This window comes from Mercenaria mercenaria, chromosome 13, assembly GCF_021730395.1.
Source record: "Mercenaria mercenaria strain notata chromosome 13, MADL_Memer_1, whole genome shotgun sequence".
Classification (NCBI taxonomy): domain Eukaryota; kingdom Metazoa; phylum Mollusca; class Bivalvia; order Venerida; family Veneridae; genus Mercenaria; species Mercenaria mercenaria.
Genome location: NC_069373.1, coordinates 55,301,409 through 55,320,002, shown reverse-complemented (window position 1 = coordinate 55,320,002; position 18,594 = coordinate 55,301,409). Strand labels below are relative to the sequence as shown.

At 36.1% G+C, this 18,594-nt stretch overlaps 1 protein-coding gene across 7 annotated transcripts in view; it reads right to left on the bottom strand.

The window, feature by feature from the left end:
* The window catches only part of LOC123528428 (uncharacterized), a 69,836-nt gene extending 51,317 nt beyond the window's left edge, over positions 1–18,519 (bottom strand). For 4 of the 7 annotated variants that reach the window (XR_008366791.1, XR_008366793.1, XR_008366790.1 and 1 more), the window contains exons 1-2: positions 17,991–18,518; positions 2,700–2,979 (exon numbers count right to left, since the gene is read on the bottom strand). Coding sequence is in view for 3 of the 7 variants with exons in the window: in XM_053521891.1 (XP_053377866.1) it covers positions 2,700–2,979; positions 17,991–17,995 (285 nt within the window). In the remaining 4 variants the exon portion in view is untranslated. Of the gene's footprint in view, positions 1–2,699; positions 2,980–17,990 lie in introns of all 7 variants that reach the window. The other 3 variants (XR_008366792.1, XM_053521889.1, XM_053521890.1) reach the window with 3 other exon arrangements.
* Between the last annotated feature and the right edge of the window lie 75 nt (positions 18,520–18,594).

The window sequence follows — 18,594 nt, the reverse complement described above, 5'->3', positions numbered from 1 at the left end:
CGTCCAAATAGTCACTCCGAAGTTATCAGACACGGACTGTAAAAACCCACAGTTGTTTTCATATTGAATGTTTTTGACTGATTATAAAAATGTTATCATGTAAGTTATTTATAGTAACAACAAAGGGAAATTAATCTTTAAAAAAAAAAAAAAAAAAAAAAATCTATATAATATAAGTCCACAAGAAACTCTTTACCAGGTAGAGATAGGTCAAAATACACCTAAAAATTGGATGTGACATGCATGCTGTACCACAGAAAGGTGGTCTTGATTTTTCTCTACCGCCAGTAATAAAAAAGTAACAATAAAATCTATTTATAGTAATAACAAAGGGACGTAATTCTAAAAACAAGGGTGCCTCATGGTGGTGAACATTTGGTCCAAGTTACATCAAAATCCCTCCATGCATGAAGAAGAAATGTTCCGTACAAAGTCATTCTTGAATTTGACCTTTGACCTCTAAATATGACTTTGACCTTAGACCTAGGGACCTGGTTCTTGCGCATGACATACATGTTGTTTCATCCAGGGGAATATTTGTGCCAACTGATATCTAAATCCTGCTTTGCATGACAAAGTTATACACCGGACAGGAAAAAAATCCTCTTGACCTTTGATCTCAAAGTGTGACCTTGACCTTTAAGCTAGGGTACTGGGTGTTGTGCATGACAAGTCGTCTCATCATGGGGAACATTTATGCCAAGTAATATTGTAATCTCTTGATTGATGACAGAGTTCTGGATCGGACAGGGAAAAAACCTTATTGACCTTTGACCTCCAATTGTGACCTTGACCTTTGAGCTAAGGGTCTGGGCTTTGCGCAAGACATGTTGTCTCATCATGGGGAACATTTGTGCCAAGTAATATTAAAATCCCTTCATGGACGGCAGAGTTATGGACGGGACAGGAAAAAAACTCTGATGACCTTTGACCCCCAATTGTGACCTTGACCTTTGAGCTAGGGGTCCAGGATTTGGGCATGACATGTCGTCTCATCATGGGGAACACTTGTGCTAAGTGATATTAAAATCCCTTAATGAATGTCAGAGTTATGGACCGGACACGAAACAGATCCTGTTCATGCTATGTTAACATTTGACTGCTAAGTGTGACCTTGACCTTTAAGCTAGTGGTCTGAAAGTTGTGCACGACACATCGTCTTATTATGAGGTACGTTTGTGCCAAGTAATATTAAAATCCCTTCATGGATGGGAGAGTTATGGACCGGACAGGAAAAAAGCCTTGTTGACCTTTGACCTCCAACTGTGACCTTGACCTTTAAGCTAGGGGTCCAGGTTTTGTGCATGACACGTCGTCTCCTCATGGGGAACATTTGTGCCAAGTTATATTAAAATCTCTTCATGGATGGGAGAGTTATGGACCGGACAGGAAAAAAACCCTGTTGACCTTTGACCTCCAATTGTGACCTTGACCTTTGAGCTAGGGGTCCAGGATTTGCGCACGACACATCATCTCATCTTGGGGAACATTTGTGCTAAGTAATACTAAAATCCCTTCAAGGATGGGAGAGTTGTGGACGGGACAGGAAAAAAGCCCTGTTGACCTTTGACCTCCAATTGTGACCTTGACCTTTGAGCTAGGGGTCCGGGTTTTGCGCATGACACGTCGTCTCATCATGGGGAACATTTGTGCCAAGTAATATTAAAATCCCTTCATGGATGACAGAGTTATGGACCGGACACGAAATTGCGGACGGACGGACGCACGTTCCTACATAATATGGATACTTATGTGGCTAGTCTTTTGTTCTCTCTATTGTTCTTTTAGTCACGTAAGAGAAAAATAGCCATATAAAAGCCTTACGGAATGAATGACATCAAAGAAAAAGTACAGTTACCTATTGTTCCTATAGCCACCTAAGTATGCAAATGTGAGCTCGGACGGACTGACGGACGGACGGAATGACGGAAAAGTGCATTCCTATAGTCCCCGAAACTGGTTTTCAACCAGTAGGGGACTAATAATGTCTCTTGAAGTGTGTGTGAGCGTGTGTGTGTGTGTGTGTGTGTGTGTGGAGGGGTGGTGTGGGGGGTGGGGTCATAATTGATATCCTGTACGTCTGAATTTCTGAAAAAGTAAGTTTTGTTGAGTAATAAACCCAACATGAAAAATACCCAATATGAATCTCTTTACCTGAACAAAACACCATTCTGTAACTACAGTGAACTCTGAACAGGAGGGAGGGACAAAATCTTCCAGGACTGGTGTTTGGTCAAGACAAGTTAAAGCTAAAACAAAGAGCCAGTTTGCCTCAGTACATCCCTCAGCTCTATTTTGTTAAATGCTTACTACCTGCCTCAGTATATATCCATCAGCTCTAGTAACTTTATGCACTACTAGCCTCAGTATATATCCATCTGCTCTAGTTAATTAAAAACTACTAGCCTCAGTACATCTATCAGCTCTAGTTAACAATACCAGCCTCAGAACATCCATAAGCTCTAGTTAATTTTACACAACCAGCCTCAGTACATTCCTCAACTCTAGTTAATGCAACACTAACAGCCTCAGTACATCCCTCAGCTCTAGTTAAATGCAACACTACTAACCTCAGTACATCCCTCAGCTCTAGTTATATGCAACACTACTAACCTCAGTACATCCGCCAGCTCTAGTCAAATGCAACACTACTTACCTCAGTACATCCCCAAGCTCTAGTTAAATGCAACACTACTAACCTCTGTACATCCTTCAGCTTTCATTACTTCATACTCAATCTGTAGTTTTCTTAGCCACTCTTGTTTTGAAGGTACGAGGTGTTCTAGCATTCTCTTACACCTGTAGTTCTCTTGTTTCCTCTTCTGTCTGCAGTAGGGAGGATCATATCTCATTTTATTATACTGCTGTGAGGTAGCACTGGTTGTGAAAGGTACACTGGTACCGCATATGTTTACAGCCAAGAATCTGGGAGAATGTTTGGTAATGATCTTTATCAACTTTGTCATTATAACAGAAGATCTGAAAACACAGTTTCACATTATTACCAAAACCATATTATAATATGAAGTTATGAACATATGTAACAGAAAGAATTTAGTTCACAAAAAGTAGTTTGACTACTTTAAATAAGGCACTTTCTCCAAGAATTAATTTAACCTAATTGTTCAAGTGCCCTTTCAATAATTAGGAGAATTTATTAAGGAGGAATTAACATATCTAAATTGGATCTGTCAGCTTTAAATATTACTGCTTAGGCATAAAAAAAAAAAATTGTTTGTTTCCGGTATCCCGACCTACCCTAAATTTTTGGCCCGACCCTAAATGTTTTTATGGCCTTGGAGAATATTTTTTTCAACTTTTAACAAAATGATGCAAAACTGCACTTTTTATGCATTAAACATGGCCAGTGATGTTACAAATCAACTTACTGACGCTCTAAAGGCATATCCCCCTTATTTGTAATCATTTTTTGACAAAAAAATAATTTCTGAAAAGTCTCCCTTAATAAAAGAAATTTCCAAAACAAAAATATTTTCAGACCTACCTACCCTAATTTTTTTGAGCATGTTACCGGAAACAAAGAATTTTTTTTTAGGCCTTATGGATAAATATATCTTGCAGATAATAAGTATTTAAAAGTGAACAATAGGCTGTTAAATAGCCACGATTTATGCTGATATATTTTTTTATTTTTAAATAGCCTATATAGTAAACATAATAATCTCAAACAGCACCAGAGGCCCAGCGTCACTAAATGATGTCCTTCACCTTTGGTTAAAGATCTTCCTGAAACTGTTTCAACTATATGGTTCTACAGTGTCAGGTAGTAATTCAAAAGGCAAAATGGAACATACAATTGAAGGATCAGTTTCAGTGACCATAGGGACATATCAATGCTCTGTGATTAAACACACAAAACATGACGTGGTACATTTGAGTTACCATGTGCAAAATCATACAAGACTGAAACCAAAAGCCAATCAGAACATGGAAAAAGATGCTAAATTTAGAATGCAAGTGCATGGTATTTCCAGAACTGCAGTGATCGAGAGTACCTTGGTGGGTATGCATTAAATTAGTTTATCACCTCCAGAAATTTGAAGCAACAGCATTACTAATTTATTCTTCCTTTGTCTCACTTTATACCTGAAAATGAATGCTTGTCCGCGGACAAACGGAATGAAAAAAATATTTGTCCGCCAGTTGGACAAGTCATGCTTACTCATTTGGCTTATCGGGAAGACTTATTCTATGATCTGAAAATTTTTATATTTTATAGATGTCATCCCTCTAAGCCTTAAATTACACGTATCTGCATTTAACGAGGACATCAAAAAATAAAAAAAAAGTCATAAAATAATGGTAAGACTTACTTGCTCCAAAAAATTAAACATAAACATTCATGTAGAAACTTTAAATAGGTTGATTATAACTAATAACTTTAATTCATTTATTCTATTTTGTTGGTTTTAACATCGCACTGGCACAATAATAGGTCATATGGCAACTATCCAGCTCTGATGGTGGAATAAGACCCAAGGTGCATCTCCGTGCATTATTTCGTCACGAGTGGGCATCTGGGGTAGAACCATCAACCTTCCGTAAGCCAGCTGGATGGCTTCCTCACATGAAGAATTTAACGCCCCGAGTGAGGCTCAAACCCACATTGATGAGGGGCAAGTTTATTTTGAAGTCAGTGACCTTAACCACTTGGCCACGGAGGCCCGCATAATTTTAAATAATAAAATCAGAAATATGATGTGAACAGGTGCGAGGCGATATCTTCCCCGACACTAGCCTTTCTTATTGACTTGTTTTATAATCTGATATTTTAAAGTTGTCATCCCTCTATAAGCCTTACCAGTATCTGCATTTTACTGTTAGGAAAACCAAAGAGCTATATATATAAAACAAGAGCTGTCCATAAGACAGCCAAGCTCGACTATTCGAAATATTGTCCCAGAAGCAGAAAATATTACCCAAAAAGGTTAAATATCAAAAGAGTGTTAAGTTCAAAGGGGGCATAATTTGATCAAAATGCATATCAGAGTTATGGGACTTGCTGCTATCAACTAGTTTTATAACCTCGAAGGCACATGTGAAGTTTCAATTCAATATCTGCATTAGTTTTGGAGATAGTAACTTGCATGTAAAACTCTAACCAGAATTTTCTAAGTCCAAAAGGGGGCATAATTTGCTCAAAATACATGTCAGAGTTATGGAACTTGACCCAGTGAGGTTGGTAATTGATCTAGAAAAAGAAAAAATAAGTTCCAAATCTATATGCCTTTGAGTAATAGCTGTATGTAGTTGCATGCAAAACTTTAACAAGGATTTTCTAAGTCCAAAAGGGGGCATAATTTGCCCAAAATTCATGTCAGAGTTATGGGACTTGACTCAGTGATGTTGGTAATTGACCTAGAAAAAGAAAATCTATATGCCTTTTAGTAATAGCTGTATGTACTTGTACGCAAAACTTAACCAGGATTTTCTAAGTCCAAAAGGGGGCATAATTTGGCCAAAATGAAGGTCAGAGTTATGGGACTTGCTGCTATCAACTAGTTTTATAACCCCGAAGACACATGTGAAGTTTCAATTCAATATCTGCATTAGTTTTGGAGATAGTTACTTGCATGTAAAACTTTAACCAGAATTTTCTAAGTCCAAAAGGGGGCATAAATTGCTCAAAATACATGTCAGAGTTATGGGACTTGACCCAGTGAGGTTGGTAACTGACCTAGAAAAAGAAAAAATAAGTTTCAAAGCTATATGCCTTTAAATGATAGCTGTATACTGTACTTGCATGCAAAAAATTAACAAAGGTGTGACGCCGATGCCGACACCAGGGTGAGTAGAATAGCTAGACTATTCTTTGAATAGTCGAGCTAATAAATAGATCAGCAACGCACGACACGCATGAACTTATAAAAGATTATCTCCTGTTGCCATTCCGTGTATTTTATACTTCTTTGGGAAAACAAAGACATTAAATCCAAGTAAGTCATAAAACACTGGTCAAACTTACTTGCTCCAATAAATTAAACATTAATATTCATGTAGAAGAATATAACCCATAATTTTAAACAAGAGGACTTAGATGGCCTTGGTCACTCACCTGAGTAACACACCATAACAGTGTAAACATGTTTTACTAAGTGATTTCATGGAGACTTTTAAATATTCTGACCCATTTTCATACAGATTGGACTAAAAAACATGGCTTCTTAAGTGTAAACAAGCATTTTTTTTCTTGACTTAGTGACCTGTTTTTTTGCCCACATGACCCAGATTCGAATTCCAAAATTTCATGAAAACAAACATTCTGACAAAGTTATGGGAAGATCAGAGCAAAAAAGTGGCCTCTATAGTGTATACAAGCTTTTCCTTTGATTTGACCAAGTGACCTAGTTTTTGACCCCATATGATCCAGATTTGAAATCATCCAAGACTTCATGATAACAAACATTCTGACCAAGTTTTATGAAGATAGAATAAAAAATGCCCCCCACCCCCACATTAGGTGTAAACAAACTAAAAAAAAACATTCTTTTGATTTGACCTGGTGACCTAGTTTCTGACCCCACATGACCCATATAAAAATTCATTTTAGATTTCATGCAGACAATCATTCTGACCAAGTTTCAAGCACATCAAATGAAAAATGCAGTCCCATATATTGCATACACAAGGTTATTCTTTGATTTGACCAGGTGGCCTAGTTTTTGACCCAACATGACCCATATCTGAACTTGACGTAGACTTCATCAAAGCAAAGTTTAAAATTTTGATTAAATTTCATGAACATCCTGCCTAAAAAGATTTTCTTTGACTTTACTGGGTGACCTAATTTTTGACCCCAGATGACCCCTACACAAATTTGACCTAGATTTCATCAAGACAAACATTCTGATCAAATTTCATGAATATCCAGTGTAAAATACAACCACTATTGCATATACAAGTTTTTTCCTTGATTTGACCGGGTGACCTAGTTTTTTTTATCCCAGATAACACATATTCAATCTTGACCTAGATTTCATCCAGACAAACATTATGATTAAATTTTACGAAGATCCAGTGCAAAATGCAGTCCCTATTGCATACACAAGTTTTTTTTTATTTCACTTAGCAGCCTAGTTTTTGACCCCAGATTACCCATATTCAAACTTGACCTAGATTTCATCAAGGCAACCATTCTGACTAAGTTGCATGAATATCCAGTGTAAAATGCAGCCCCTACTGGTATAAAAGGTTTTTCTTTTATTTGACCATATTTACTAGTTTTTGATCCCAGATAACCCATATTCGAACTTGACCTAGATTTCATCTAGACAAACATTCTGATCAAAGTTCATGAAGATCAGGACTGGTGTAAAATGCAGTCCCTATTCCATACACAAGGTTTTTCTTTTATTTGACCTAGTGACCTAGTTTTTGACCCCAGATGACCCATACTCAAACCTGACCTAGATTTTATCAAGGCAATCATTCTGATCAAAATTCATGATCAACTGAAAAAACAGCCCCTATAGCATACACAAGGTTTTTTCTTTGAACTGACCGGGTGATCTAGTTTTTGACCCCAGATGAGTATATTCGAACTTGACTTAGATTTTATGCAGACAAACATTCTGATCAAATTTCATGAAGAACCTGTGTAAAATGCAGTCCCTATTGCATACACAAGGTTTTTCTACTATTTGACCTAGAGACTAGTTTTTGACCTCAGATGACCCATATTCAAACTTGACCTAGATCTCATTAATTTCAATCCTTCTGACCAAATTTCATGAAGATCAATTGAAAAATACAGTCTCTATTGCATACACAAGATTTTTCTTTGACTTGACCTAGTGACCTAGTTTTTGACCCCAGATGATCTATATTTGACTTTGACCTAGATTTCATCAAGGCAATCATTATGACCAAATTTCATGAAGATCAATTGAAAAATACAGCCCCTATGGCATACACAAGCTAAATGTTGACAGACAGATGACGGACACTGAGCAATGCAGGTGTACTAAAACTGACTTAAATCTTAGGAAATTCAAAAATGTGTAAACAGGTGCAAGGAGATATCTACCCGGACATTGGTTTCAATACACAGCCGACTGCTGATGACATTAAACTGTAGAAACAAAACACAAAATATACGTTAAAAAAATGTCAGCGAGGCAATTTTATGCTTCAATGTCAACATAAATTCATTATCAGAGACTGATGTAATCATTGCAAATACATTGTACATGTACCAGACACCAGTTTCAAGGCACAGCGGACTGCAGATGACACTAAATTGAAGAAAGAAAACACAAAAAAATACGGGTACATTAAGAAAATGTCTGCAAGGCAATTTTATGCTTCAATGTCAACATATGAATTTAATTCATTATATATAGCCAAGATGTAATCATTACAAATTCATTAACAGAAAATGTTTCCAGCGGATTTCATTGGGGATTTCCTAACAGAAATATGCAGAATAAGTTTGGACATGATGGGATAGCGACTGTCAAAAGTTATCACTGTATCACGCTGTCCCAAAACATCCTATTATTTGGACTAGACAAGTCAGACATGTTTAGCAGGTCCCAGAAAAGCCAGACATATGTTGCATTACTGTTACTAGCTTTATAGCTATTTCTATCTATATATAGCTAGATTTAGCCATATACTATATGATTAGGAAGGTCTAATACAGGGAGTGGACACTCCGTATAAATCAATATATCTATCTGTCTAATCCTGTCGTCCATACCTGTAAATATCGACCAGCTGTTAGCGATCGATATTTTGTTTTCGCCACTATCGATTAGCGTGTAATTAGCATAATTACCTCATGTTAATCATGGAGCTACAACACTTGTTGTTCAAAGGGTTTACCAACCACATGTTAAGTGGCGATAATTAGATGATCCAAGATTGATGTAAAGGGATTCTGAAGGAAAAACAGCATGAGACTGCATGTGGTGATATGCTTAATTATTATAAATTAAATCAAGCTCACTTCCTTGTATATAAATATTTCACCACGTAACTTCAAACCTTTATCAAAGGACCGATTTTGGTTGGATATGAATAAATAAAATGTCAACAGAAAGCAGACACTTTTCTTACTCTTGTAGAGCCGTAATTATAATTATTGTTTATAACGTTAGATTTCTACATACAGAAGCATTCTTTTTGCATGTAGAGAATGACTCAAATGAGACTGTTTAAACTCCAACAATTAATTTAATCGTAAATCCGATGTGTGAAATATACAATGTATTTAAATTATAATAACAATGAAATTTTAAAAAAAGGCCGACAACGAATTTACATTTAGTACTCCAAACTCTTAGATAAAACTGCAGAAAAAATACTCTAGGTTTAACACGCATTTAAATGGTGAAGAACAAAGCAATATCCTAAAAAATATTTTCAGGCAACAGTTTAGTTTTGACTTTTTAATTTCATCAAAATATGTCCTAATTTTATTGTTCTAAATACTCTGAATCAACAAGGCAAACAGCATGTAAAAAACAACATCTTTCTCTCTGGGTAAAACAAGCCTAGATTTAGCCATTTTCTAGCCCTGGCCATTATAAATTAATAGCCACTTTTTTTTCAGGGAAAAAATTAATAGACAAACTTGGCGCACATGTAATTCGAGCGCTTTCGCATTTCAATGAAAAACATTAAACAGGGTATTAAATATGCTTAATATAATATTACTATTTTTGGTTGCGGGTTTATCCCGCTACCAAAGTTAAAGTGTATTTCTGACAATCATAGCATCTTTATTTTATTCCGAATCACACCCAAAGGATGTTCATGTGCTACACAAAACAGTCCCATTCATGAACAATGCGGATGAATTATCAATGAACAAGCAGTTCTTATTCAACCTGTATCAACTCACACTGACCATTTAGATTATATAAGATCTATCAATGATAAGGTATTCCAGCCCATGGTTACATCACAAGCTGGGTCAGGCAGAGTTCATCTTAGATATGAGGCACATTAAATTTGTATTTGTTTCTCGTTCATGTATATTCATAGACTGGCATATAAACAGAAAATAAATCTACCAAAAACCCGCAACCATCAGACATTTCAAGGCTTTGATTATTATTTCCTGTCTATGTTTAAGTCTATTAATTTAAAGTAAATAACAAATTCACTGAAAATGTCAGTGATTCTGTTTTCTTATCCTTGAAAAACTTGTGAATCTAATGTGATTGAACTGCAAATTAAAGGTTTTTTTTCGTTGAATGCCGTATCAAGAATGAATTCGTGACCATGCCACGTGATTTCAGTTTGCAAATCAGACTACTCGATCACGCATTGTAGATAATTTATCAAAATGAACGATTTATGCAACAATCTGCCTGATTGGACGAGAGTGTCTATTTGTTTCACTCTGCTGATTGTGCTACGCTGGGTGAAATGTAGACAAAGCATTTATGCTAAATGACGCTGTTCACAGTTTTAAGGCTAAGTTTCGCTCAGTATATTTAGCAAGAATATTGATATATCTAAAAAATGATAAGTAAGTTAAATAAATATGACAAGAGGGCCATGAAGACCCTGTATCGCTCACCTGACCTATTGACCTAAAGATCATCAAGATCAACATTCTGACCAAGTTTCATTAAGATATTGTCATAAATGTGGCCTCAAAAGTGTTGAATAGCTTTTCTTTTGATTTGACCCGGTGACCTAGTTTTTGATCCGACATGACCCAGATTCGAACTTGACCTAAAGATCATCAAGATTAACACTCTGACTAAGTTTCAAGAAGATATAGTCATAAATGTGGCCTCTGTAGTGTTAACAAGCTTTTCCTTTGGTGTGACCTAGTTTTTGACCCCACCTGACCCAGATTTGAACCTGACCTGTAGATCATTTAAGATTAACATTCTGACAAAGTTTCATTAAGATATGGTCATAAATGTGGCCTCTACAGTGTAAACTAGCTTTTCCTTTGATTTAACCTGGTGACCTAGTTTTTGATCCTACATGACCCAGATTCAAACTGGACCTTGAGGTCATAAAGATTAACATTCTGACCAAGTTTCATGAAGATACAGTAAAAAATGTGGCCTCTACAGTGTTAAAAAGCTTTTTCTTTGATTTGACCTCGTGACCTAGTTTTTGACCCCAAATGACCCCATATCAAACTCATCTAAGACTTTATTAAGAGCAATATGTTTCATTAAGACTGGGCCCAAATTGTGACCAAGTTTCATTAAGACTGGGCCAAAAATGTGACCTCTAGAGTGTTAACAAGCTTTTCCTTTGATCTGACCTGGTGACCTAGTTTTTGACCCCAGATAAGCCAATATCAAACTCGTCCAAGATTTTATTAAGGTTAACATTCTGACCAAGTTTCATTAAGACTGGGCCAAAAATGTGACCTCTAGAGTGTTAACAAGCTTTTCCTCTGATCTGACCTGGTGACCTAGTTTTTGACCTCAGATGAACCAATATCGAACTCGTCCAAGATTTTATTGAGGGTAACATTCTGACCAAGTTTCATTAAGATTGGCCCAAAAATGTGACCTCTAGAGTGTTTAACAAGCTTTTCCTCTGATCTGACCTGGTGACCTAGTTTTTGACCTCAGATGAACCAATATTGAACTCGTCCAAGATTTTACTGAGGGTAACATTCTGACCAAGTTTCATCACGATTGGGCCAGAATTGTGAACTCTAGAGTGTTAACAGTCAAGTTGTTGATGACGGACGACGGACACAGGGCGGTCACTAAAGCTCACCTTTGAGCACGAAGAGCTAATAAAAACCTGTTCAAATACCAACATATATAAATTTACAGAAAGAGCTGAATACGGTCTGCATATCACATGAATAAGGGTGTGATTAGAGTTTTCTATGTAGAGAAGTGCCTTCCAGACCGCTGCTGTAATTATTTGTCGTAGAATAAACGAAACAAAATTGCACATCTAGGAAACCTTTGTGAACATTTTAAAGAGAACCATTTAAATTGTTGTTAAGTGTAGTGTTTGGTTTTGCTATTTGCAAAATGTTAGATAGATGATAGAATGACACGATTTGTAAACCTCATATACTTCTTGTCTTACTACAGTTAGTCGACAATCTTTTTTAAAGATTGATCTTGTTTTTCACTCTCCTGATTGTGCAACGCTAAGTGAAATGTCAGACAAGGAGTGTTTTAAATGACGCTGTTTACAGTTTTAAAGCTACGCTGCGCTCAGTATATTTAGCAAGAATAGTGATCTAAAATGATAAGTAAGTTTAATAAATGTAATAGAAACCTGTTCAAATACCAATATGTATCGATTTACAGGGACAGCTGAATACGGTCTGCGTATCACATGAATGAGGGTGTGATTAGCCGATCGATTAATGTCTTCTAGGTAGAGAAGTGACTTCAAGACCACTGCTGTGATTATTCGACATAGAAAAAAAACGAAGCAATATTGCACAGTTACGAGACCTTTGTGAAAAATTAAAAGAGAACCATATAAATTGTTTAAGTGTTGTGTTTAGTTTTGCTATTTTCAAAATGTTAGATAGATGATAGAATAACACAAATGATATGCAAACCTCATAAACTTCTTGTCTTAATACAATTCGCCGACCATCTTTTTTAAAGATATTCTTGTTCACTCTTGGGCAATGGCTGCCCAAACCAAGAAACCCCTTTAAATATGAAAACAAGAGCTGTCACTAATGGTGACAAATGCCCCCGCAGCACCTTGACCTTTGACCTGGTGACCCCAAAGTCAGTACGGGTGGTGTACTCAATAAGTACTATCAGCATGTGAAGTTTGAAGGTCCTGGGTAAAGTGGTTCGCATGTAAAGTGCCTTCATGCAAAAAGTTAACATTGGCCCCTGTGACCGTGACCTTTGACCTGGTGACCCCAAAGTCAGTAGGGTTGGTGTACTCATAAAGAACTATAAGCATGTAAAGTTTGAAGGTCTTGGGTGAAGTGGTTCGCGAGTAAAGTGCCTTCATGCAAAAAGTTAATGTTGGCCCCTGTGACCTTGACCTTTGACCTGGTGACCCCAAAGTCAGTAAGAGTGGTGTACTCAATAAGTACTATCAGCATGTGAAGTTTGAAGGTCCTGTGTGCAGTGGTTCGCGAGTAAAGTGCCTTCATGCAAAAAGTTAACGTTGGCCCCTGTGACCTTGACCTTTGACTTGGTGACCCCAAAGTCAGTAGGGGTGGTGTACTCAATAAGTACTATCAGCAGGGGAAGTTTGAATGTCCTGGGTGCAGTGGTTTGCGAGTAAAGTGCCTTCATGCAAAAAGTTAACGTTGGCCCCGTGACCTTGACCTTTGACCTGGTGACCCCAAAGTCAGTAGGGGTTATGTACTCAATGAGTACTATCAGCATGTGAAGTTTGAAGCTCCTTGGTGCAGTGGTTCGCAAGTAAAAGGCCTTTATGCAAAAAGTTAACGTTGGCCCCTGTGACCTTGACCTTTGACCTGGTGACCCCAAAGTCAGTAGGGGTGGTATACTCAATAAGTACTATCAGCATGTAGTTTGAAGGTCCTGGGTGCAGTGGTTCGCTAGTAAAGTGCCTTCATGCAAAAAGTTAACGTTGTGACGAACGAACGAACAAACGAACGGACGGACAGTTGAAAACTAATATGCCTCTCTTCGGGGGCATAAAAAGTTAATTCCATATCAGCAAAAAATATACTAAGCTCCCAGTGCTATAATGCACTCAAAGTCACAGTCTCTTTAAATAACAAGTGTGTATTATGCTGGTCCTGAATTAAATACATGTCAATAGCAGTGACCTCACTATGACATCACATGGAATACACGTCTTCTTTGATCTGCTGTTGTCAGCACACATTAAAAGAAACAGTTGTCAAACAGGTTAAACCCAGTTTCTGATGGCAGGTGTCAAAAATTTGCGTAAATTTAAGCTACTTTATTTTAGTCATGGAAAGTGTCAGTGATAATATTATGTTTCTAAAGTCTGGGTTTTGAAAAATACGAGTAAAATTAAGTGGATTTAAGGAAATTACTGAACCAGTCAAGGTTACGGTACTTTTTAAAGGTAAAAAAAGAATGTGTCAGCTAATGTAATATAAATCCCTACTGCAAAAACGCACTTGTCCGCCGTCAAATAGTCTCGAGTCGGAGAAAGGAATTCCACATCTGAAGGAATTATGTTTAATTAATTTGTTTGTTTGGTAATTAATGGCAATTAAATGAACAAGGATAAAGTCATTAGTGATGTTAATTGTTGCTTTAAATTTCTATACGATCAATAGTGGACACCTGTGGATCAGTTAATGAAATTTACCGCATACGCATGTTGACGATAAACAAATCAATTAAGCCAGGGTTTTTTTTTACGACTGGGGGAAGAGGCCCCAGCCTGTCACTGGGGGAAGAAAATAGCGCGCGACGAGCAGTTTTGGGGAATTTTTTCACTCAGGGGGGAATTTACAATTATGCATAATAAACACTTTAAACTATGTTTTTATTACATATTCTTGCAACTTTTAGCAACTATACACACTGTCACTTAGCAATAGATGGACTTGCACTAATGTTCACTTATCATTGTAACAAGGTGGGTGGGGAGAGTTGAAATGCTCAAATCATTGAATATTTAAAGGTCACATGCTTTTATTCACAAAAAATGCTTTAAAATAAGAGTTGCTTTTGCAAGAGTCATCATATTATTATTAAATGCATACTTTTGTTGGCTTTTTATTTCAATTGTACTAGAAAATCTTGTAAGAAAGGATAAAAAAGTCCGAAAATCACGATCGCGAAAACGTGTGACAAATATGAAAAAAACGAAAGCAAACATTAAAAATTCTTGATAAAATACCCGTTTTAAATTTCATCTTTTCACCAGAACTATTCCATACTTATAATATCTGATTACTTAAAACATTTATATTTTATTTTGCTCTAGCAAAATACCTCGGCAAAGATAATAAATTTGCGTAACGGCCGACCGGCTTATTTAATCGAATCAAGCACATAAAATAATAACTTTAAATTAACAACACATATGGGTGGTTTTCAAAATAATGAAGCAAAAGTGTGACATAGGGGTTGAAAATTCAAACTTATTTCTGATGGTGGTCATCTATTTTTTATTATAGCAAATACTTCAAATTTGAAGGAAATAACTTTGGGGAAGTGTTGAGAAATGCCAATCAGAAAATATTTCAGCCTTTAATTCGAAAGTTCAGTGAATTTCCAGTAAGGTGGGTGATAAATGTTGCATGGTTTTATGACAAGGAAATATGTATAACAGTAATTTTTTCAACATAAATGATAAGTAATGGGTGTATGTGTACGGTTTGAAACTTATTTAATCATATGTTTGTGGACATTGGTTTTTAAAATCACCCTTTCTGCACAAATTTGACATGAAAATAAAACTTTACCTAGAAAAGTTGTTGCTGAATGCAAAATAACTACCATATAATTATAAAACCAACTTTTTTCTGACATGTTGCATGTTTATAAACCTTATGCCAAATTTCAAGAATGTCCAGTAATTCTAATTTCTAGAATTGTCTACTCAAAATTGAGTTATTTTACAGATGCACCAGGGGACACATACTGAAGATCAGTGTAATATTCATCCATTATTAGTTTTCTATTCATAAAAAGACTACTGGTAATAAACTTTAGACAAATACTATCAAAAAAAAGTTTATTCCATAAAATAACTACAAAATTGAAAATTTTCACTACAAAACCATGAAAATTCAACAAAATGTAATGCTTTAAATGAAAAATAAGTGACTTTATACATACCTAACAAACTGAAATCATTTAATTTAAATGAACTGCTTATTCATATTAGAAAAATGACAAAATACCATGCATGATAAAATGGAATAGTAAAATTCATACATACTTTATAATGTTACTAAAAAGGGTGCACAGGGGACAAATTGTATCAAAATATTTATTCATAGAATATGTTCATGGTAAGTAAAATTCTTTTAACTACATAATATTTACTAGTGAACATTTACATATTTAGGTAAACTTAAGAGCTTAAGAAGCAATAAAATTGATATTTCCACTTTTAAACTTGAAAATTGGCAACTTCGGAAAAAATGCAAACAATGAATTTTTAATTGTCCAGGGTTTCTTATATAATGCTAAATTATCAAGTAATGCCTAAATTTTGCATACACACTGCTAAGAATAAAGAAATGCCACCACAAATTACAGTAATGCTATGATAATTGATATATGTCATAAAAAGGGTGCACAGGGGACATCACTTTTGGCCTTGTGAATGTTTAACAGTCAGTAATATGTGAAGTTGAAGGCTGCTTTTGTATCTGTTGTTACTCCCTTTCAAGGAAAATAAAGTAAAATCCCATTTTATTTAAAGAATAAAAGATATCTGACACTTAACAACTGAAAAGGTGCACAGGGGACATTTTTAGGTGTATAGACATTCATCAAGTTTCTGAGAAAGTCGATTTATTAAAGAAAAAAATCATACTGTGTCTTCACAACTGAAAGGATAAAGATCTTAGAAAAACATTAAGACTTTAGAAAAGTAATAGGGTTATGAAATTGTAGTGTTCAACATTTAAATTTAGTATTTTTTTTCACTATTTTTCGTGAAAAGGGTTCCATCACAAGATGTGAAATAGTGTTAACAATAAGATGTAGGTAAAGAAAAGAAGTATTTTATTTAAATGTGCAGAGTTTAAGTTACATTAAAAAGCCACAGCTGTAACAATAAAGCATGATTTTAAAAAGTAAACCTCAGTTGAAAACTATACTTCATGTAAAATGTCACACTTTTTTGGGTGCACAGGGGACAAAATTAGCTATATAATTTAATATAACTTTAAAACTGCTTGAGCCATCAAGATAAAATTCCACACATTTATTGAGTACATTGATTTGGATATATTTTGCTCCAAAACACATTCTAAAACTGAACTGAATTAAAGTAAGGTGAGAGAGAAGAAAAAGCTTCATTATTTTGAAAACCACCCATATTACACAATACAGCATAAGCTGTTACCGCTAATTAACAAGAGGTACAAACACAATAATCTGACGCTGCATTGTTTATCAATCATCTATATTACATACTGATGATAACCACGTGTCAGTCGGCGCGTGGCGTGATTGACATCTGTCAGTAGCTAATTAACATACGACGCTCCGCCTACTGTCATACTTACGCTGGTGTCGACAAACAGTATGAAGTTCACTGGGATTTTGATTGACAAGGGGCAGAGCTTTCGAACTCGTTACGCATCAAAGAGTATTACCGCGAGACAAGCAGACGCCCACGGCATATTATGTGCGGGTCAGATACGAGTTTTTATCGATTTTCGCTGGTCAAAACCGGAACCTCGGGTCCACTGAACGCTCTTCAAACATTTTTCTACTATTTCTAAAGGTTTCCACACCCATTGAAAATTGTGAAAGACCGTCTGCAATTGTGAACGGGTCCGATATTCGGTCGGGAAAATCGCTGGGAGTAATCTCCATTGCTTTGTTTACGATTTTGGAGGGGGGAATTTCGGACGTAGGGGAATTTCGACTGCGGTAGGGGAAATCCTTGGCTGTGGGGGAAATCCTCGGCTGGGGGACGAGGCCGATATTCGGCCTCTGCTATAGAATAAAAAAAACCCCTGTAAGCGTGTCAAGGTCACCGTTTAGAGTGGGTAATTATATAGTATACCTCTGGGCAAATACACTTCCTGCTACCGACTTTGCACGTTTTTGTCGATAAAACCACGTACATATGTATGTTCCAGCAGTTTAAGGACAATTTTTTTAAATATTATTTTTGTAGCATTTTTATAAATTAATCAACATTCGAATAAAATAATAATGTTGATTGGCAGCACGAGCACCGAGGGCGAAATGTAACATTAATGTAGATATTTTCCATTTTAAAACAGATGCAGGCAATAATTTCATGGCAGAACTTTTGTTTTCAACAAAAAATGCAACAATTGCTTTCCCAGATTTTCACTGACTGTAAGGCGTAAGCGTGTGGATAATAGCAGAATAACCTACGGCATAGGCTTCAATTGGACGACATCATAAACTAAGATAAATGCCGCATTCCAGTCCCCTAGTCGAACTAATCCGACTTATACAGTTTGTTTTATATTGTGACGGTCAAGCGGTGGCTGCAAAAGTCAGAAATTAAAAAGCTGCCACTCAGCGACAGTAAGCTTGTCTATCCAGTCCCCGTATCAGTTGTTCCAGATATGATATAGCTAATTTCTGGCTTTTCTGGGTCCTGTTTAGGATTCCACATGAACAAATATAAATTTTCAAAAATGTAGAAAATAACATCTATCATTAGGAAGTCTTTATTTTGGGTCGAAATGTCCTGGGGTCGAAGTGTCCTTGGGTCGAAGTTCCTTATTGACAATATTCGCCCGTAAATATATTTTTAAATTAGTGCATGTCGTAGAACAAATATGTCAACAAAGTACAAAGAGACATAATCACGCTACTGTACATGCGTTTAGGTTTCTCATGTTAAAAACACAAGTTTCTCACAATCTGTATCACCAGACGTTCGGAAATTTGTTGGTTCCTGGCGAAAACAAGCGCACATAATTTCCCTTGACGGCGAGGTCGGAAACAATTTCTGCAGTAAGTATTGGAA